We start from the raw sequence: 22,538 nt of genomic DNA, 5'->3' as shown, positions 1-22,538 counted from the left end.
AGTCTGGATGCTCTCTTTCTAAAAAGCCTGTTTGCTTTCAAGAACGCCTTTTTTTGAAAGAGCACTTTCGAAAGAAGGCGTTCTTCCTCGTGGAATTAGGTTTACCGCCGTCGAAAGAAAAGCCGCGTTCTTTCGATTTAATTTCGAAAGAACGCGGCTGCAGTCTAGACGCAGGTGAAGTTTTTTCGAAAAAAGGCTACTTTTTTTGAAAAAAACCCTGAGTCTGGACACAGCCCTAGTGTTACTGGGTTGTAAAATGTTTGTCCGCTCAGACTGCAAGCCTACTCTGCTAAAATGATGGAAGTGCTTTGTCAGAACTAAAACATGTCTCCAGCATAGGTCTCTAGATTCTTAACCAGCTAATTTTTTCTTAGAATATGGTAGTGATAGTTACATATTTATTTTAAATCCAGAGCATGCCATAAGGAAGGAACTGAAGCTACAATCCTTTATGCACCCTGCAAGGAGAAGACACCTTGTCTTAAAAAAAAAAATTCCCCACAGAACCAAATCCCAGAGCCTGGGTTAACAGACTGAGGCGAAGGCTGAGACACACCCCTACCATCCCCGTCCTCATGGGGTTTTAGAGCTAGGCTCCAGCTGAGTCCAAATGTCTATGGTGCAATTGTTAGGCCTGCAGACCCAGTCCCATGAGTCTGAGTTACCTGGATTGGGCCAGTCATGGGTCCTTTACTCCAGTGTAGAAGTACCCTTTGAGGTCAATGGGAATTGCCATGTGAGTAAGCTCTAGTTGGGTACATATGGGACTGCAGGACTTGGTCTTACATTTTCAGGGAGTAAGGAACAGGAATTGCTTAGAGATATTTCTTTGGACTCAGGTAATGACTGAGCTGGGCCTGCAGATCAGATGGATTGTTGATGTGCAGCTCTGTATCTGGGAAAGAATGTATGCATCACAATCAAAAGTGCAGGATTTCCTTTGCAGAGTAACCAGCTGCCGGTTAGTATTAGCCACCTTGTATCCACCATGCACACACTGTGCTTGTCCCCTTCCCAGGTGCTGCTGCCTGATACAGAGGCAGCAGCACTGGGGCGGAGGGGAGAGCGGGGGAGGAGGAGGGAGGTAGATGACCCCCCAGAAGTACACAGGGAGCTGGCTTTTAAGGCACACTCCTGCTCCCACATGGAGCCTCACCGACTTCAGGCAAAGATGAAAGAAAAGAACTATTCATATCCCCGTTTTGTAGATGGGCAACCGAGGCCCAGAGTGATCAAATGATTTGATCAAAGTCATGTAGGAAATGAATCTAGTTGTCCTCATCAATGAATCTTTATAACAATCTTTTCCCGTGTTTTACAGATAGGGAAACAAACTCGGAGAGGTGAAGTGATTTGCCAAAGGCCACAAAAAGAACAAGTGTGGTGTGGGTATTAGGACTCAAGATTTCCTGGCTACCCATTTTTTGTTCAGACCACAAGCCTCTTCCAGTACCTTCAGCCTACTACTTTCTGAATTGTATGGAATTAAGATAACACCAGGGCAGCTGACAAGATTATTGGGCCCCGTGCAATGGGGGGCCGGGACAGTTCTGTGCTTCTGGAAAGGGGAGGGGGCAGCCAACCCTCAGTTCTGCCCAGACCATGTGACACCTTCCCAATGGCCCTCAGAACCAGCTGAAGTGCGCAGCATGGGGCTCTGGAGTGTACTGCCTGGCTAGAGGCCTGGGTCCTTTAGGGCAGGACGAGCAGGGTGGCTGCCCCGGGCCCCATGGTTCAATAGGCCCTGCTCACACACCCCGCGCATGCTACTTCTGGTCAGTTGCTGCCGAGATGCGCGCGTGAAATGCTACTTCCGGTTGGCTGCTGCCGAGGCGCATGCGCAAAATTATGCCTCCCCGGGCCCCACGGCGCAGCCTTGGGTCCCGCAAAATTATCATCCGCCCCTGCCTCTAGCCACAGTAGCAACAGCGGCAGCTGGAGCCCTGGGCCTTTTAGAATTGCTGGGACCCAGGGCAACTGCCCCTTTGCTCACCCCACCCCCACTGGCGGGTTAATCATGTAGTCGTCTACAACTTGGCATCTCTATTCACCACTGATAAGATATGAGGATCATTCAAACTGGCTCACTGCTGGGTAAAAACTTGGAAAAGAAGGTCAGAGAGGGCTCAGGACAAAACTACATACAGAAGAACACAGGTGATTACCAACCACTCTGACGCTACATCTACACTCCCGCTTTTTTGAGGAAGGGGAAATGCAAATGGAGCACTAATTAGCATATCCCGTGCTCTCATTTGCATATTCTTTTCCGATGCTTTTTGTGGAAGAGGTTTTTGCGTAAAAACAAATATTGTAGTTGGGTCCCTTTTGCGCAAAATCTCCTTTTGCACAAGAACCTCATTTTTTGAGGAATAAGGGTTCCTGCACAAAAGGGCTTTTTTGTGCAAAATGGACTCATCTACACTGCTTGTTTTTGCACAAAAACCTCTTTCGCAAAAAGCATCGGAAGAGACTATGCAAATGAGGGTGTGAGATATGCTAATTAGCGCTCCATTTGCATTTCCTCTTCTGCAAAAAAGCGGGAGTGTAGATGTAGCCTGAGTTCCATCTCCTCATCATAGTTACTAATTTTGGTTCTGGGACCCAGCATGTTGCCAGGCTTTTCCTCCTGATGATGAGGCTGGGTTTGGAGAAAGCTGAGTTTTATAGGGGGGTAGGCTAGGCTGTTTAATGAGAGGGAGTAGGCAATGGGTAGTAGAGCCAGAGCCAGAGCCAGCTCTTGCTCGGGTCTCCTTATGCCACTCTAGTGATGTAGGGAGGTTGCAAAGGGGACAGACTTGCATGAGAATTCTTCCCCAGCAGGGGCAGCACAGGACCCGCATATGCACCTTACACTGCCCAGCTTTAATCTCTGTGTCTAGACTGCCACACAGACCAAATTGTGACACACTCTCTCAGCTCAGAGCTGCAAATTTAAACAAATAATAGATGTGATTTAATAAAAGACATATTTTTTGTTAAATGATATAGATTTTGTCATAATAAAAAGTTAAAATGTTCATAAAATTAATAAAAATATATCAAATCTGGTGGTACAAAATGATGCAGTGATGAATGTGTCCTTTCAAATCAGCTGAGGATATAAACAAACCACTACTAGTGGCTGGTGCTGGATGAGTGGTATCCTTTTTTTTAATTATTTTTTTTATGGCAGAGGCTGGAAGTGGTCTGGGCCTCTCTGGACATTGAGAAGGCCTGATTGGGTAGGGGATTCAATTGGCCCGCACATTATCCCAGAATTTGGGAGGAACAAGAGTAGTTCTGTCTCCCCCAAACCCCACCCACAGGGTTATGCTTTCTGTGCTGCATCTCCTGAGAGCTGCCACATAGATTGTGGCTCCTACCTATAGTCTGGTGAACTGGTCTTAAGAAGCTGAGAACTGCTGTCCTGTTTCAGCAATTTCCTTTTCTATTTTCTCTGTCACAAAGATGAGAAGAAGAGAAATCTTTTACATTGAACTGGATGCTCCTGGAGACGAGCACCCCAAAACTTTGGAAATGAGCTGTTGAAGGGTTCTAGACTGACTGAGCACCCAGAAAGAAAGAAAAAAAAATCTAATCACTTAGGGTACGTCTACACTACAGCGCTAATTCAAACTAACTTAGTTCGAATTAGTTAATTCGAACTAAGCTAATTCGAACTAACGCATCCAGACTAAAAAACTAGTTTGAATTAGCGTTTTGCTAATTCGAACTAGCATGTCCACACAGAGTGGACCCTGAACAGAGGTTAAGGATGGCCGGAAGCAGTGCCGGCAGGGCATCAGATGAGGACTGAGAGAGTGGAGCTGCTGTCTCAAGCTAGCTGAGGGCTGTGCTTAAAGGGATCCGACCCCCACCCCGGACAGGCAGTTCTCAGGGGTGCCCCACTTGCAAAGCAGTCCTGGCTTGGAGTGCCCGGAGTACCCACACTGGGCACATCACAGCACTCGGCCATCAGACCGGCTACACTTGCCGCAGGCTGCCATCTGGGGAGAGGGGGCAATTGGGGGGCTGCAGGAGAGGTTCCACCCCCAGAAGCCCGCAGAGCCAGCCCAGTCCTCCCCATCAGGGGCTCGTGCCCCATTCCTCCCTCACCTCCTTCCACTTACCCCTCCCTAGCCCCCCTTTCTGATGTACAAAATAAAGGACAATTGTGTTCAAAAATAGATTCTGTCTTTATTGAACAAAACTGGGGGAGACTGGGAAAAGGAGGTGGAAGAGGTGAAGAGAGAGGGTGGCAGAGGGGAGGGCAACTACAATGATGAGGGGGTTGGAACAGGTCCCATATGAAGAGAGGCTAAAGAGACTGGGACTTTTCAGCTTAGAAAAGAGGAGACGGAGGGGGGATATGATAGAGATCTATAAAAGCATGAGTGGGGTGGAGAGGGTGCATACAGAAAAGTTCTTCATTAGTTCCCATAATAGAAGGACTAGAGGACACAAAAGGAAAGGAATGGGTAGCAGGCTTCAAACTAATAACAGAAAGTTCTTCTTCCCAAAGCAAAGAGTCAACCTGTGGAACTCCTTGCTGCAGGAGGCTGTGAAAGCTAGAACTAGAACAGAGTTTAAAGAGAAGTGAGATTAATTCATGGAGGTTGGGTCCATGGAGTGGTATTAGGCAGGAGGAAGGAGTGGTGTCCCTGCCTGAAGTTTGTGGAAGGCTGGAGAGGGATGGCACGAGACAAATGGCTTGGTCACTGTCTTTGGTCCATCCCCTCCAGAGTACCTAGGGTTGGCCACTGTCGGCAGACAGGCTACTGGGCTAGATGGACCTTTGATATGACCCAGTACGGCCATTCTAAGCTCAGGGCTCAGGGTCGGGGGTCTCAGTGGACCACCTTGATTTTCATGCACCCCTGCTCCTGGGTGGCCAGGCTGGCAGCTCTCCTGCCCTAGACGGCCGCTTTCCTGTGCCTAGTGCGGAAGTCGTGGACGAGGTCCACGATGTCTGCACTGGACCAGGCGGGTGCCCACCTCTTGCGTTCCTGGGCAAGCTCCTGGGAGCCGCCAGCCTGGTCCCGGGAAGAGGCGGAGGGCTGGGGGGCATCGGGTGGCTGGCTCGAGCCGTGCCAGGTGCAGGGTCTGCTGGCTGGGTGCTGGCAGGCTTGCACCTGGCACGGGCACCGTAGCCAGCCTGTGCCCCTTTAAGAGGTCCGGGGCCGGGAGAGGGACAATAGAGTTTGCCTGGTGTTGGCCAGAGTGGCCACCAGGGAAAGCTGGGGAGGGTTAGCCTCCCACTAGTTCGAACTAAAGGGCTACACAGCCCTTAGTTCGAACTAGTAAGTTCGAACTAGGCGTTAGTCCTCGTGCAATGAGGTTTACCTAGTTCGAACTAAGTGCTCCGCTAGTTCGAATTAAGTTCGAACTAGCGGAGCGCTAGTGTAGCGCCTATCAAAGTTAATTCGAACTAACGTCTGTTAGTTCGAATTAACTTTGTAGTGTAGACATACCCTTATAGAGAGAGGAAGTGGGCTAGCACAAATGCCATTCTGGTTTTGTTCCTCACTGTGCATACATACTCAAGACATAGAAACCCTGAACAGAGCACAACTGTTATTTCCTATACTGCTGAAACATTTCTGTGCATGCACAAATCCTTGCTGCAAGTAGGTGGCAGTGCACCACTGAGCAAACCAAACCAAGGATTGCTTGGCAATAACAAATTAACCCTTTATGCTCTCAGAAAGAACTGACTTTTTTTTCATTAAAATTGGGGCTGGAGTGGTCATTTAAGCCTCTTCAAGGCTAATGAGTCACTTCTGCTCCAATATCTTTTATGAGTGCTAACAGCTAATTTAGACCCCACCATTTTGTATGTGTAGTTGGGATTATGTTTTCCAATATGCATTATTTCGCATTTATCAACATTGAATTTCATTTGCCATTTTGTTGCCTAGTCACCAGTGCAGTGAGAACTAGGGATGTTAAAAGTCTGTTAAAACGGTAACCGTGAAACTGCTGAAAATCTCAGAGGTTACATGTGCTGCAGTATAAAGCTTCAATAAGCCTGTAGCAAAGTCTTCCCAGGAGCGGGGGCACCAGTATCTGCTGCCTCCAATGGTGAGAAGCAGCTTTGCTGGTGCAGAAAAAATGCCTCCCTGGGAGCTGGGCAGACAGAGGCTGCTCGCCTTGCTCCTGGAGCGGAGGCTTCCCTGCTGCAGCGAAGGCGTCTCCCTGGGAGGTGGAAGAGTGTAATCAATAAGCATCAGTCTATCAGTTAATTGGTTAAACTCTAACATCCCTAGTCAGAACCTATTGTGACTCTCTGGAGTCAGCTTTGGATTTAATTATTTTGAGTAATTTTTTATTGTCTGCAAATGTTGCCATCCCCCTATCCACCCTCTTTTCCAGATTTGTTGATATGCTAACTGCACAGGTCCCACAACAGATCTGTGGGGAATCCTACTACTTACCTCTCTCCATTGTGAAAACTGACCATTTATTCCTACTCTTCCATTCCTTCTTTTAACCAGTTACTGATTCATGAGAAGCCCTTCTCTTTTACCTCATGACTGCTTACTTTATTTAAGAACCTTCGGAGCGGTATCTTGTGTAAGGCTTTCTGAAAGTTCACATACACTATGTAAATTGAATCACTGTTGCCACATGATTACTAGCCTGTAATTACCAGGAACTCCTCTGGAGCCTTTTTAAAAAATAGGTGTTATATTAGCTACCCTCCATTTTCTGGGTACAAAAGCTGATTTAAGTGATAAATTACATACTACAGCTAATAGTTCTGCAATTTCATACAAGAACTTTTGGGTGTACGCCATCTGTTCCCGGTGACGTATATCTGCTTATCAATTGTTCCAGAACTTCCTCTTCTGACACCTAAATCAGGGAGAGTTCCTCAGATTTGTCACCTAAAATGAATTGCTCAGGTGTGGGAACTTCCCCCACATCCTCTGCAGTGAAGATGGATGCAAAGAATTCATTTAGTTTCTCAGCAATAGCCCTGTCTTGCTTGAATGCTTCTTTGGCTTCTTGATCATCCAGTGGCCTCTCTGACTGTCTGGCAGACTTTCTGCTTCTCATGTGCTTTTGCTGCTAGGTTTTCCATCCTTAGATATAGCTAGTTTCTCTTTAGATTCTTTCTTGGCCTGCCTTATTATGTTTTTATATTTGATTTGACAGAGTTGATGCACCTTTCTATTTTCCTCACTAGTATTTGACTTACAGGTTTTGAAGGGTGCCTTTTTGGGCAAATCAGGGATAGAGGAGGGCATGGTTATTGGCCCCTACCATTCAAAGACCTTGCTCTTCTCTCCTGTCTCCCAAGCACCCTGTTGACATTGGGAGTACCAATACTTCTTTCTCCGCTGCTGCTTCAAGAAAAGCACCCCACAAAAAAACCTTACTAACTTGGCCCCCAAATGAGAGACACTCACCTCACTCACGAAGCACTACAACCCCAAAGGGGAAAGGGCAGGGAAGAGGCTTGCCCTGCAGGTGGAAGCCCTAAGCCTCATCACAAGTCACATCTAGCCCATGGGCCATAAGTTCTCTCACCCTGATTTAAGACTGCTTACTGGATAAATATGATCTTATACCTGGATTCTCTGGGGGATTAAGGAGTTGTGTGGGGGAAGAACTGTGTCACAGTCACTCCATTCCAATCTTCAGAGCCTGATCTTTCCTCACATGGGGATTTTTGTGGAAATAAGGGTAGAGAGAGCTCACCCCTCTTTTTTCCACAGGCTAGAGGAAAGATATACCATATTTGGGTTCCTTCCTGTCATCCACTATGAATATTTAATCACCATCCTCCTGCAGTCTAGAGGGAAGCATTGGCCACTGCCCGCATCAGAGTATTTCTCAAGAATTGTATGTTCCAAGATTGTGCACTTTACTTTTAAAAAGAAATATTGTGCAGATCCTCCACTGGTGTAAACCAGCACAAGCTCATTGAAGCTTCATCAATTTACAGCAGCTGAGAATGTGGCCCTACTAATGTATTCTTGTAAGGCCACAACTCCTGCGTAATACATCATATAGGATAAAGTAAGGGGTTTGTGGTTTACGGGCTTTCTTTGACCTCATTGCATTTTTTTTCATTTCTGAACTTATAGCCACAACCCATACATTCATTTAAGGAAGCTTTAAGTCAGTGGGTTGTACAGGAACTTGTGTAATGCAAATGAGTAGCTGGTAGTTAAGTTCAGCTTATAAAGTGCATTAGCACTTGCACACTGGTTAAAGGCTGTGCTTTGCTCTTTGCATTTGCTTCAAAATGGAAAGTTCTGAGTTCCGCTATGTTTACTATTTAGTCCAGGATTATCTGAAATACATTCTTCAGGAACCTGAGCTTGGACCAGCCCCAAGCAGAGTTGCTCATGTCTTAAGAAATTCTGCATCTTTTCTTCAAAAAGAAAACGAAGAGATACTGAAACCATGTTTGGACACACTTGATATTACCTCTGTAGATGCTGCCAGAAGAATTTTCATTCAAGTCATGGATAAAGAATTTGATGATGGAAACACTAACTGGGGGCGGATTTTGACAATATTTATGTTTGGAGGAATTCTTTCTAAGAGGCTTCAAGAACACAAAGTTCAGCTTACAGGAGATAATAAAGAGCAGATTTCTTATTTCATCACGGAGTACATTATAAACACCAAGGCTGAATGGATAGATGCAAATGGAGGCTGGGTAAGTTTCAGTGATGTATTTTATAACCACTTTTCACTGCTATCTACATCAGGATACTTTTCCTTTACTATATTTAAAAATGCTCTTTTAACTACTGTCAAAAAGTACTGTCAACTTAGCCACGGCTTTATCATTTCCTTTATTTAAAGCTTTTAAATATTGAATTCTTCCTTAAAACTGAAAGCAAATATTTTGTTTCAGATCTGAATTAGAGAAAAATACAAGACCTTTTTAAGGTGCCTGTGACAGTATAAACCACTAAAAGTAAGCCGACAGTATGCCTTCCAAGCTGAAATTAAAGTGAAAGCATGCAATAATGCTGTGAACAGCCTGATCCAAAGCCTTTTAAAATTTGTATAGGTGTAATCCTGCCCATAGTGAAATCAGTAGAAGTTTTGCCTTTGAGCTCAATGCAACCAGGTTTTCATCCCTTGTCAGTTTAGTTGTACAGTCTGATAATTAAGAACAACTGTAGTCAAATCCTGCTTGACTTATTCAGGCATTGAGACTACAGTAATTATGTGAGTGGAAATTGGCTGAGATATTCCTAAGACTTCTCAATGGTTATTTTACAAATATGAATAAAGTATTTAACAACCAGTATATATCTCTTTGTCCAGCATAATATATATGACCAGTTAATGAAAGTCCCTATGCTGATGTAAATGAAAGTTGTAGGAAACTCCACTCTTCTGCTTTGCAGTTTCATCATGTAAACTTGGTTTTCTGTAGGAGTTATGGGGAAGTTGAAGGTAAATGCCATCAGAGCCTGAGATCCCCTGATATTTTTTGTGTGTGTATGTATGCAAATGTCACTTTCTCTTTATATTGCCTCTTTGGGCCTTATTCTGCTCTTAGTGCAATTACTCTTGCTTTACATCCTTGTAGAGCTTAGAAATCAGGTTTATTTTCTCCTTTCTTATCTGTTCCCCTTTACTATTGTCTTTCTCCTGTCCTCTGCCTTTCCCACACTTTTCTCCAGCTTGCTTTTGCTCTATTTCTCTGTTGGGTAACAGTTGTAGTGAGTTCATGTATAGAGTCTCCTTTGCTTGCCTCTTTCCGTCAAATCTGTTTAAGATCAGCATTTATTCCTGATTTTTTTTTCTTTCACTGTATCAGGAATTTTCAGTATTTACATCATAATATCAGAAAGAGATAGGTCCAGCCACAAAGTTTAAATCCAATCTAAATAATGAAACTTCCTCTGAAGGGATTAGGCACGGAAGGAGCAAATTTAGTCATGTTTTCACCTGGAGAGGAGACAGGCATTGAATGATTTGCAAATAGCTTCAGCTACTGTTTTAAAAGTCCAGTTCATTTTTTTCTGAGGCAGCAATCTGTAAACCTGCTTCTGTGGACATAAAGGCTCAATACCCTCTATTGAACTGAAAGCCTCCTGCTATCATGAATCAATGATGCATTTTTTACAAGCTCATTATTATAAAGGTGTAACCAGACTTTCTATATTCTTCTCCACAGGAAAACGGCTTCCTACCTATGTTTGAAGAAAAACAATCGTGGCTGTCATTATTCAACATTAAAGCAAAAATCATGGATGCTTTTTCCTTCTTCAGTCAGTATTATTGATAAGATGGAGATCAGCCTTCCACATGCAAACTGGACGTTGCAATGGGATTCATTAGAATAGTTTCCTGCAAGCAAGAGGAAAATGTATCAGCCTTCTGGAATTAAGGACAATGTTTACTTGTTTAGATTATATTTTAATTTATATATTTACTAGTAAATATTTAGCTGCTGGCTTATTTCACAGCAGCAAAGACTGGAATTCTCTAGCTATCAAAGAGGTACAGAACTGACAACCAATATGTCTCAAACCTGACCTGGAGAGAACATCTCTGGCAGGTTGGCTTAAGGTATGCAATCCAGCTACACAAAAACCGCATGCTCCTGTCAGTTTCCCTTACTCCTCACAGAATGGGCAGTACACAACGCTGGTGGGGGCAACCCTCAGCTTTCAATTTGGGGGTCTACACTACCCCTGCTAAATCGAACGCTAGAAAAATGACCTCCTGAGGGTTGATCTTTTCTGTGGTGTAGACAAGCCCCAGGAAAGACAGAGATCAAGTCAGTATTTGTCTTCTCTGATGGACTTTCAGGCTACATCTAGACTACCATGCTTTATCCGATAGTTTTGACAGAAGTGGCTTTTCCGAAATTTTGCCCGTCTACACTGGGACAAATTTCAAACCACCTCTTTTGAAAGAGCCATTCTTCCTTGTGGAAGGAGGAAGACAGGGCTTCCGAAAGAATGCGTGTGCTCTTCTGCAAAAAAAAGCAGAAGAGCAGGCATGTTACCTGGATATGGCGGAGTTTTTCCCAGAAAAGCTCCATAGTCTAGATGAAGCCTCAAAGATGTGCAGTATCAGCTACACATAATCCAATGGGTTAGGAGCAGTATCAGTTTTAATTCTGCATTTTAAAAATGTTGTGAATTAACAGCCTTACATTATTGCATTTTTGTTGTTTACTTTATCAGCAGAAGGTTCTTAAATAAAGGGACTAAAACACTTACTCATGAAAGCATATTTGAGTTCATGAGCTGGATTTGGGACCAGCAATTTAAAATGTGTGTAAATATTTACTAATCAGTACAATGGAATCTGTTTAACAATTTCTTTTTTAAAAAAAGATCCTTCATATGCATAGTGGATGTTCTTTTTATTTGCAATGGCCATATGATTTATTTGTGTAAAGAGATGCTTTTAAATGGCCAAGTGCAAAATGGTTATTCAAAATATATTTGTATCTAATTAAAACACGACCAATAGGTTGTTTTGTTTCATCACTGTGTTATTTTTTCTTTTCAGCCAAGTTAGATACTTTACTAGGTGTAAGTGTGGGCATAGCTGCAAATTCAGGCATTATGGGCCTGATTAGAATGACCATATTTCCCTCTGATGAATACAGGACACCTGATGAAATTACTTTTATTCAAGTGAGCTCAACAGCAATCAATCATACAAATGCTCAAATTAACATCAAGTTAACTGAGACTTTGTTAAAAAAAATACTACTTAGCTGGATTCTTTTTATTTCCCTTTTCTCTTCAGGGTACGTCTACACAGCAACATTATTTCAAAATAACTTAGTCCATGTCTATACAGCAGGCAGTTATCTCAAAATAATGTTGAAATGCTGTCAAGCTGGAGGACTTCTTACTCTGACTCCTATAGCCCTCATTGTACGAGGAGTAAGGGAAGTTGGAGGAAGAGTGCTCTTTCGAAATAAGTGCTGTGTAGATGCTCCCAATTTTTTAAAAAAAGCTATGTTGAAATAAGCTACGCAGTTGACATTGCTCAATTTGCGTAGCTTATTTCAAGTTAAGCCCTGCTGTGTAGACATCCTAAGGTTTTAGGGTTGACAGAGAGAAGGGTGACATCCCTTATCCCCCCCATGAGGGGAGGTCTCTCTCTCTCTCTCTCTCTCTCTCACACACACACACACATACACCTCTCTCACATGAGGGGTGTTTGACCAATTGCCCCAACCATCCCTGCCCTGTGCTTTGCACCCTCCATGTCTGGCTGGACCTCCAGGATGGACCTGTTTCTCCTGGTACTTGGCACTGCCTCTTTCCAAGGGAATGTATGTGCAGGGGTCACACAGGGGCTAGGTCTACACTACAGAGTTTTTGCACAAAAACGGCAGTTTTTCTGCAAAAACTCGCAGAGTGTCCACACCTCAAGCGCGTTTTTGCGCAAGTAAAATGAAAGAACAGAGGAGGTTTTCCGGTGTAGGTATTCCTCCTTCTACAAGGAATAACTCCTTTTTGCGCAAGAGCTCTTGCACAAAACGGTGTGTGTGGATGGGGAACAGGGGTTTTTTTGTGAAGAAATAGGCAATCAAAAAAAGCACAGGTGCCCTGGTGGCCATGCTGTACATAGCAATCAGAGTTTCCTTTTGAGAGAGCGTCCATGCAGTCTGGACGCTCTCTTGTGTAAAAGCGCATCACTTTTTTGATGCGCTGTTGCAGTGTGGACGCACTCTTGTGCAAGAAGTTTTTGCGGAAGAGATTTTCCGCCAAAAGCTTCTTGCGTAAGAAGCCTGTAGTGTAGACATAGCCCCACGGGTCACATTCCTTCCTCCCCTAGATTTCTGCCAGGGTTAACACCAGAATGTGGTCAGCAGCAGTCTTTTGACACTGTGCAGCTGCCTTTTGGCACTAAGATGGAAGCTGCTTCCAGCTGCAGAGATGGAGAAGATGACCTGGCCCATGTCTTTGCAGAGCTCTTCTCTCCCCGCACCCTGCTCCTGTTTGTTTGGAACCAGTTTGCCTCTTCCTGTCTACAGTTTCCAAAGGCACTAACACCTCCAGGCTGCTGCTGGCCACCAACATAACCCAGCCACCTCCTGGCCAGAGAGGTGGCTGAGCATGGGAGGGTGCCTTGGGGACAGAGCAACTTCATGTTCCCAGAGGGCAGAACCCAGCCCATGGTGTAGGTGAAGAGGATTCTAAGCCACTGTCCTTGGGGCTGCTGTGGAGTCTGTGGGGTATAAACAGGCTGGAAATTACTTTACCCCCACCAGTCCAGGGGTTAGCAGAGGGGCAGAGAGGCTTTGGCACATATAGGGCTGAGCTCCTCTGGGCCAGATCCAGTAGGTGTGTGGGTTACACATGGATCAGATTTGGATGGCAGCATTTGATATTTAGGAAACTCATTTAATGAATAAGGTAGAAGCTTTTGAAAAGTCACAGGAACACCCGCTAATGGATGGACCAAAGTGGACACATTTGTACTGAATCTGGCCTTATACTTGCTTTCTGATTTCAAATATTGCCTATTAAAGATTTCAATTTATGTTAACTAAAAGACCTTTTCTTTAATTATTAGGACTGTCGTATTCTCCTGGAATAACTGATGAGAGCTGAGACACGTTGGCATGTTCCCTGTAAGCTATGTGCACGTGTGACCACTCAAGAGTGATTCAGATGCTGCCCATCTGATTAGCAGACCACCCACAGCAAGGTTTTTTGTTTCTACTGGTGGTGCACATTTGCACATACCTCAGAGCACATAAAATTATTCTGCACATGGAAGGAAAAAATCCACACATTGATTTTGAAATAATCAAAATCCATTTGAAATAAATTTGAAGTAACAGGCTTCTTACTCCAACCTCTGTGAACTTCATTTCATGAGGAGTAAGGGAAGACGGGGGAAGAGGGCTCTATTTCAAAATAACTGCTGTGTAGACAGCACCAAAAGTTGATATAAGCTCTTAGCATATCTCAAGGTACGTAGTTTATTTTGAGTTTAGCTTTGCTACGTAGCCATGCCCTTACAGATTAGGGATTTTAAAGCAGTTCAGTTCACTGTCAAACACAACTCTAAGGCTACGTCTAGACTGGCATGATTTTTCGCAAAGGCTTTTAACGGAAAAGTTAAAGCACACGTGCCATGTGTCTGGGGGCGGGGCTGCGCATGTGCCGTGCGCCCAGAGGCGGGGCCGCCCATGCGCTGTGAACCTGGGGCCACGCATGTGCTGCGCGCCCAGGGTAGGGGCCGCCCATGCACTGCGAACCCAGGGCAGGGGCCGCCCATGTGCCACGCACCTGGGGGCAGGGCCGACCCAGATGATTCGGTGGGCACACATAAATGCCCTGGCGGGTGCCATGGTGCCCACGGGCACCACGTTGGAGATGACTGCCCTAATACATCTGTTAGTCTTGAAGGTGCCACAGAACTCCTCATTTTTTCAATATATTAACTATACAAAGGCAACTTGACCTTTTACATTGACTTAGAATTACAGATAGATAGTGTAATAGTTTTAGCACTTGTCTTTCATCTCTAAAACCTGGGTTTAAGTAAAGAAAGCTAGGATTATCCACTAAATAATCCACTGGGACTATGGACTATCTTCACCAATAACAAAATCTATAGTTGCTCTGTACTTATGAAACAGAACAGCTAGCATATTTGGCACCTATTTTTACTGTTATATTAATCATTCTTTGTACTACTGTAGTTTCCAAGAGCCTTAGGCATGGAGCAGGACTCGTGCTAGAAATCCTTCTCCAAGGATTTTACAGTCTAAGTACAAGACAAGAGACAGCAGCTGGATGCAGACAGATGGGTAGTTCAGGGAACTAACGAGATAACATTGGCTAGCCTGAGAGGCACCATTCTCAACACACCAGCATCCCATTGTCAAGTTTTTGTAGGCCTCATAGCAAAAGGGATTTAAGGATTTTGAATGTTTGTTTTGCAGATGTTTACAGGGAACTTTCCCCAAGGCTGAGCAGATTCTTAGCGAAGATGTTTCTTGCGAATTGAACAAGTGGTCAATGAAGGCGGGCATTATGGACCAGTCAACCTTTTGATACCAAGTGAAAGAAGATCAGTAGAGTGGGATAAGTCTCAAAGCACCTTGAAAACAAACACAAGTAGTTAATGTTTGATATGATAGAGAAGAAAAAAATCAGCAAAGGGATTTGCAATTATGCTGGTATATCTTTGATTTCTATGTGGTATCTATGTATATTTGTAGTATATTTTAATGCTTATTGCCGCAGTCTTGTAGAATACCATTCACATTGTTTGGTTACTGACATGAAGTTATGCACCACCACAACTGCGGTGTTATCTATATCGCAGCCACTAAAGATATCACTTAAACTGACAGGCAAAATATTGGAGCAGCAGACAATGCTGTTTCTGGAGGAAAGCGCAGTCAAACGAAGCGAGGCAGCACAGCAGAGGAACACATCAGGCTAATAGTCAAGGAGTAGGGATGTAAATATTGATTCAAACAGTTAATGTGTTAAACAATTAAAATTATATCATTTAACTGGTTAACTGTTGGCGAGGGTAGGGCAGCCAGAGCAGGCGGTCTCACTATTACTGTGGAGTCCAGGTTCACTAGGACCGGGGCTGTGGGAGCCAAGGCTGCAAGATGCCCGGGAGCCAGGGCTGCAGTGTGGCCAGGAGCTGGGGCCCTGGGGAAACTGGGCACCAGGATCAGGGCTGCTAGTGCCATTGAGGGAGGGCCTGGTGCCATGGAGCTGGAATCTGGTTCTGATGTGGTGCAGCCAGGTCCCACCTGCTGCTCATATGGTGCTGCCTGCCACCCTGACCTCTTGTGAGATTCCTGCCAGCCAACTCTATGTGGCTGGCAGTCCGGTTAACCGGTTACCAAATAAGTGTTCTGATAAACCTAATGCTTACCAGGTAACCAATTAACCTTTTGCTTCCTTATCAGGAAGTAGTTGGATGTCATTGCAGCAAATGATGGTATTGAGACCCTATCTGATCACCTAATCCCATTTTCTTACCAATGGAAGATTGGTCTTTATTGTATTTACCAGTGTTTGGCCAGATGTTTTAAATGACCCAAATTATCTGGATTCTGCCCCTTTCCTTGGGAGATTGTTGCACAAGTTAATACATGTTCCTGACAGACATGATGCAAGACAGGGCAAACCACAGAAACCGCTGAGACAGACTGAAAGGGAAGAACCACATGGACTAAAAAGTCACTATTTCGTGTAGCTCACAAAATTCCCCTAATGTTTGTGAAACTGTCTCCTTCTCTCCACCCGTGGATGTTTAGTTACATGAGGATGGGGAAATGCTTGGTTTACAACTGTTAAATTATATTAAGTTGTACTCATGCCATGGATGGCAGAACCAGGATAGGGGCAATTTCTTTATGTCCTGTCTACACTAAGCAAAAAGGATTTGTAACCAAGTGTTGGATAGGATGTATTTCTACACACAGTCAACTTCAGAATGCTCGAAATTATGGTGCGTGTGGGAGGTAATATTAAAGCCATTTTTGCCACCTTCCTCAGCTCAGGCAGGCCAGTGAATCTGGAGCAATATTTTTACAAAGTAGTGTGTTTCTTTGGGGTTGTTGTCTTAGTCTGTTTCAGCAAAAATGACAAGGAGTCCTGTTGCAGCTTAATGACAATCACATTTATTTGGGCATAAGCTTTTGTGGGCTACAGCCCGCTTTGACACAATTTTGTTAGTCTTTAAGGTGCCAAAGGACTCCTCGTTTTTGCAAAGTAACAAACAAACAAATCCCCAGCCCTCAAAGTATATTAAAAGATACTGTTAGGGCTTTTTATACATAGGAAAGAAGCCACACAGACCCTGGACATCTTCCCAAAATATTTTTGACAGTTAGGGTGTGTCTAGACTACATGGCTCCGTTGACGGAGCCATGTAAAGTAGTTTACACAACATAGTCAATGAAGTGGGGATTTAAATAATCCCCGCTCCATTAAAATAAAAATGGCCGCCACGCTGTGCCAACAATCAGCTGATCCGGCACAGTGCAGCAGTCTAGACGCGGATCGATCGTCAAGGGAAGCCCTTGTTGACCGATCTGTGTCTAGACTGCCACGCTCTACCGGATCAGCTGATTGTCAGCACAGCATGACGGCCATTTTTATTTTAATGAAGCGGGGATTATTTAAATCCCCGCTTCATTGACTATGTCGGGTAAACTACTTTACATGGCTCCGTCGACGGAGCCATGTAGTCTAGACACACCCTTAGGGTATGTCTACACTACCACCCTAGTTCGAACTAGGGTGGTAGTGTAGACATACCCTTACTTTCAACTGGTTGATTTTTAGTAGTAGATGCTAAAGTCTGAAACATTAAAATAAGCCTACCAGGATGTGACTCTCCAGGCATTCTAAAATCAGAAGTCAAATCATGAGATTGGCTTAAAATTACAAAACTTTTTTTAAAAAAAACAATAGTGGGTGCTTTTATTTGCCTGGCTTCTTTTAGAGTACACATGGTTTTCATTTTCAAACTGTTTGGAATTGTGATTATAAATTTCTGAAAGCAGAGATTGTTAATCATCACTTGACTCCAAGAGCTATAGGTTTAAGAACACCAACCACTGTGCCACTGGTGATAAAACCAGGAGAGTTGGTAAGGCTAATCTTCATTTCAAATTTACAGTGATTTGCCATCAGAGTGAGTGGCACAGGTTCTCATGGGTGGCGAGGATAACAGAACCAAAGAACTGGAAGGGATCGTGAGAGATCATCTAGTCCAGTCCCTTGCACTCATGGCAGGCCTAAGTATTATCTAAATCATCACTGACAGATGTTTGCCTAGGGAGACTCTGGAATTTCCATCACTAGATTTTTAGAAGCAGGTTAGACAACCTATTCCAGTGCTTAACCACCAGCACAGTTAGGAAGGTTTTCATAACACCCAACCTAAACACCTAGGCTGTGTCTAGACTGGCCAGTTTTTCCGGAAAATCAGCCGCTTTTCCGGAAAAACTTGCCAGCTGTCTACACTGGCCGCTTGAATTTCCGCAAAAGCACTGACTTCCTACTGTAAGAAATCAGTGCTTTTTGCGGAAATACTATGCTGCTTCCGTTCAGGCAAAAGTCCCCTTTGCGCAAAACTTTTGCGCAAAAGGGCCAGCGTAGACAGCTGAGATTTGTTTTCCGCAAAAAAAGCCCGGATCGCGAAAATGGCAATCGGGGCTTTTTTGCGCTAAAGCGTGTCTAGATTGGCCACGGACGCTTTTCCGCAAAAAGTGCTTTTGTGGAAAAGCATCCATGCCAATCTAGACGCTCTGTTCTGAAAATGCTTTTAACAGAAAACTTTTCCGTTAAAAGCATTTCCGGAAAATCATGCCAGTCTAGACGTACCCCTATTGCTTCCTGTTTTTTTCCTCAGAGCTAAGGAGAACATTTTTTTCTCCTACTTGTAACAATCTTTCACACACTTGAAAACATTTTTCGTATCCCTCCGCAGTCTTCTCCAGACTAAAACCTATTTTTTTCAATTTTTCTTCATAAGGCCACGTTTTAATGGTTTTGTCCCAGAACAGTCCTGTGTAAGGGCTTAGAGGGGTAGCCAGCGATACTGTTAAAAACAGCTAGGAAGAGTTTACAATACAAAACCACATGGGACTGATGTGTCCCCTTGCCAATGCCTCTCCCCCTCCTGCAAATGCTTCCAGGGGCTTAGCCAGCTCCAAGATACTGTAGGCAGCCCAACCCTGGATCCAGAAAACCCCTGGGCAGCAGGAGTATGGGCGCTGGGGATTGCCCAGCGCAAGAAATTTACCAGAACCCAGCAGGGGAGTGGAGGCCCAGGGTACTTGGAATCCCCCGCCTCCCCGGAACCGGGAACCACAAAACATTTGGGCAAATGGGAGCCTGAGCGCTGGGATGCCCCTAGGGACAGAGAAGCACGTGGCCGCCGGGGATCGCCGTGCGCCCCAGAGCGAGGAGCGGACCCTGCTGGGGAGGGAGGCGGTGCGGGAGCCGGAAGAGCCGGGGCTCCTTCTGCGCATGGAGAGCGGAGGGGAGGACCCAGCCGGGCCGGGGGGTTGCGGCGCGATGGCAGCGGCGCTGCGAGCCGCCAAGCAAGCGCTGCGCGCCGAGCTGAAGCGGCGGCTGAGGGCGCTGAGCGAGGCGGAGAAGCAGCGCCAGTCCCGCCTGCTGAGCCGCAAGGTGGGTGCCCGCTGCTAGGGCCTTGCCGGTGCAGCCCCTGCTCTTTCCCCCGCCCGCTGGCGGGGACGGAGCCTGCTCCCCCGGCTCAGCCATAATCGCTGCGGGGTCGGAGCCCTCCCGCAGGCACCAGCCTGCCCCGAATATCAGCTGCACGCCCGATCCCTGCCCCAGCTCTGCCCTGAACTTGGGGCTCTGGGCCAGCCGGGATTGGGAGGTTCTTCCTTCCCCCCGCCGCCTGGGGCGCAGATGAGCCTCAAGCTGCCGCAGGGCTCCCCATGTCTGGCTGAACCCTCTGCCCCATGCACGTGGGCGGATCTCTGTGCCGCCTCCCACGGCTCTCCTCTTCCTATCCCACCCACAAGCGCGCACGGCTTTCGCCACGCCTACAAGTTCCGCGATCACGCTATTAAAATAAAGTGGAACCTTTAAAAGAGCGCCTCTGGATTTTCCAAGGCGCTCTGTCAACTGCAAGTATGAAATGATGAGTTTCATTTTTTTTTAGAAGTAGCTAAGCTAGCACGTGTTCTAAACATGTTTTTAAATACGAGGGTAGTGGAGGAGGGCACCTATAGCTAGGGTTCACCTCAACTAATTAACACATGTTAAAATACAATTTACAGTGTTGCCTTGTGGCCCTTTGGATTTAGACACTTGTTAGCTCATGTGTAAATATACCCCTTTTATTCCAATGTGGATAGGCCTGTAGTCTCATTTCTACTGAGAGCTCTTTGGGCTGGCTGCTGTTTGTGTTTTGAACAGTACCAGCTAAAGTGATGCTGCTAAATGCATAATTTCAAACCAATGAGAAGCAATAGGTAGGCTCAGAAGGTTCACAACAGGTCTTTACATTAATTTGGGCTGGGTTGTGAGGTCATGAACCTGCACACACGTGTGCATGTAGTCAACTTTACTACTGTGAAAAGTCCCATTACCTAGGGGACTCATGCCAGTAAAGTTAAACGTGTGCGTGTGTGCACTTCCAGGATCAGGATCCAAATTTGTTAAGAAACCCCCAAAACAGTGGCATTTCACATGGTTTCAGGTTCTATTGTGAATGTTTTATTCAGCTCTAAGACAGTAGGCTGTGCCTAGCAATATTTATGAACTAGCTGGAGTTACCCGGCGTTACTCCGGAAACCAGAGGAACAAAATGTAGAAAAACAGTAGTCCATTATCTTTTTTTGAATGGTAGAAAAGTTGCACTTATTTCTATAGGGATTAAAATATAGGTCTGCGTCATCCCCAGGCGGGGGGGGGGGGAGGGGGAGCGACCCCAGGTGGAGGGGAAGTTACACATGGGAGGGACGCCCCAGCTCATGCCCAGGGCTGCAGGTGCCGCAGGGGGCAGGGCAGGTGCCTGAGCCGTAGTGCGTGTGGGGGTCAGGGCACTGCATGTCGGTGCGGTGGAGGGTGGGGAAGGAGAGAAGAGGGTCGCTTATGTCTTGGACGGCGCTGGGGGGTGCTGGGGGCCGCAGGTGGTGGGCACAGGACCTAGGGTGAGCGGGACGGCCCCTGCAGCATAGTGCGGTGGGTTACTTTTTGATTTTTACAGATTGAGCTCGGGCCTGATTGGGTCCAAAAGTACCTTAAACACTTCTCCTGGATGAAAGGTTATCCCATGCAAAGTTTGGTTGAGGTAGCTTGTATAGTGTCCAAGTTAGTGCACAAACTTACAAACATTCTCCTTTATATATTAGACTAGCTGGAGTTACCCGGTGTTGCTCGGGAAAGTTGATATAACTGAGGTGAGGAGCCTGATCGGAGGGAGGGGGAAGAGAGCCGCGTGCCTGCCACTGGCACCCGAGCCCGCCCTCCGCTTCCTTGTCCCTCCACCGGCCTTAGTGAGGGTATGTCTACACTACCCCGCTAGTTCGAACTAGCGGGGTAATGTATGCATACCGCACTTGCTAATGAAGCCCGGAATTTGAAAGTTCGCACTAGCCGGCTTTTAAAAATGGCGGCGCCGGCTTTATGCTAATGAAGCCCGGGAAATTCAAATCCCGGGCTTCATTAGCAAGTTCGGTATGCATACATTACCCCGCTAGTTCGAACTAGCGGGGTAGTGTAGACATACCCAGAGTGACTGTCCCTGGCGCTTCCCCTGGGAAGCCACTTCTCCCCACACTGCCAAGCTCCGTGTAGCCCTGGGAAGAGGTGTTGGTTTCTCATCTCTTCCCTCCCACAGTCCCTTAACCTGTCATCCGGGGAAGGTTTTATCCCTCCACCGTCCTTAGTGAGCGACTCTCCCCGCCGCTTCCTCTGGGAAGCCGCTTCTCCCCACACTGACAAACTCCGTGCAGCCCCGGGGAGAGGCATCGGTCTCGCATTTCTTCCCTCCCACAGTTCCTTAAAACCTGGATGAAAAGTTATTCCATGCAAACATATCACACTTGTTGCGGTAGCTCTTACAGTGTCCAAGTTATTAGCGCACAAACATACCAACATTCTCCTTTATATATTATAGATAAACATCTAGCGTGTGCTGAAATGATTTTTCTCACCTTTGCTTTTAGTTTTAACTCTATCTGTGTAGTTTTATTGGTGATGCTATCATTTGAAAGCTATCATATTGTATTTACCCAAGTAATATGCTTACACAGCATGCTAATCATTCGTATTTTTCAAATACCCAGTGTATATGGGTTAACAAAGTTGTTTTACAGATACAGGCAGTCCCCGAGTTACGCGGATCCGACTTATGTCGGATCCGTAGTTACGAACGGGGATTTCTCGCCCTGGAGAACTAGAGCAGCGGGACGCCTGGTCCCGCCACCCGCCTTCTCCGGGGCGAGAAAAGCTGCTCCCCGCTCCCCAGATCAGCTGGAAGCGGCGCGGGTCCGGCCCCGGGTGCTCCGCCGCTTTGTTCAGCGTCTCCCTGTTCTGCAGACCAGGGAGACGCTGAACAGAGCAGCGGAGCACCCGGCTGGACCCGCGCCGCTTCCAGCTGATCTGGAAGCGGCGCGGGTCCGGCCCCGGGTGCTCCGCCGCTTTGTTCAGCGTCTCCCTGGTCTGCAGACCAGGGAGACGGTGAGCAGAGCGGCGGAGGACCCGGGCCGGACCCGCAGCGCTTTCAGCTGATCTGGAAGCTGCGGGTCCGCCCGGGTCCTCCGTGGCTTTGCTCAGCGTCTCCCTGGTCTGCTGGGGGGGGACGCAGCTAGTGCCCCCCCAGCAGACCAGGGAGACGTGGAGCAAAGCCGGGGGCCTGTGGTAGAGCAGGTGGGGCACTGCCGGTTGGTCCCGCAGCACCGCTTCTTGGCGCTACTGGACCAACCCGGCAGCACCCCAGCTGCTCTGCCCCAGGTGTCCTGATTCAGCTGCTGATCAGTTTCAGCAGTGGCTGAATCAGGATGCCTGGGGCAGAGCAGCTGGGGTGCTGCTGGGTTGGTCCAGTAGCTCCGAGGAGCAGCCGCGCTACTGGAC

At 46.3% G+C, this 22,538-nt stretch overlaps 2 protein-coding genes across 3 annotated transcripts in view; both read left to right on the top strand.

Moving 5' to 3' along the window:
* The first annotated feature begins 7,921 nt into the window (after positions 1-7,921).
* Positions 7,922-11,861, top strand: BCL2A1 (BCL2 related protein A1). The gene is made up of 2 exons (XM_014581630.3): positions 7,922-8,656; positions 10,136-11,861. Exons 1-2 carry the CDS (start codon positions 8,237-8,239, stop codon positions 10,241-10,243), a joined length of 528 nt encoding a protein of 175 aa, XP_014437116.1. The 5' UTR covers positions 7,922-8,236; the 3' UTR covers positions 10,244-11,861.
* Positions 11,862-18,924: 7,063 nt separating this feature from the next.
* MTHFS (methenyltetrahydrofolate synthetase) overlaps positions 18,925-22,538 on the top strand; it is a 147,551-nt gene continuing 143,937 nt past the window's right edge. Inside the window, exon 1 of one of the 2 annotated variants that reach the window (XM_075897098.1) lies at positions 18,925-19,118. In XM_075897098.1, coding sequence (XP_075753213.1) covers positions 18,957-19,118 — 162 coding nt within the window. In that variant the 5' untranslated portion in view covers positions 18,925-18,956. The remainder of the gene's footprint in view (positions 19,119-22,538) is intronic. The other variant, XM_014581626.3, reaches the window with a different exon arrangement.

Source organism: Pelodiscus sinensis, chromosome 14 (assembly GCF_049634645.1).
Source record: "Pelodiscus sinensis isolate JC-2024 chromosome 14, ASM4963464v1, whole genome shotgun sequence".
NCBI classification, from domain to species: Eukaryota; Metazoa; Chordata; order Testudines; family Trionychidae; genus Pelodiscus; species Pelodiscus sinensis.
Note: the sequence above shows the minus strand (reverse complement) of the source record. Positions and strands in the feature narration are given on the sequence as shown.

Coding starts and splice junctions, on each gene's coding strand:
- BCL2A1 (XM_014581630.3), top strand. CDS start 8,237: ATGGAAAGTTCTGAGTTCCGCTATGTTTACTATTTAGTCCAGGATTAT. Junction 8,657..10,135: donor TAGATGCAAATGGAGGCTGG/GTAAGTTTCAGT, acceptor TCTTCTCCACAG/GAAAACGGCTTCCTACCTAT.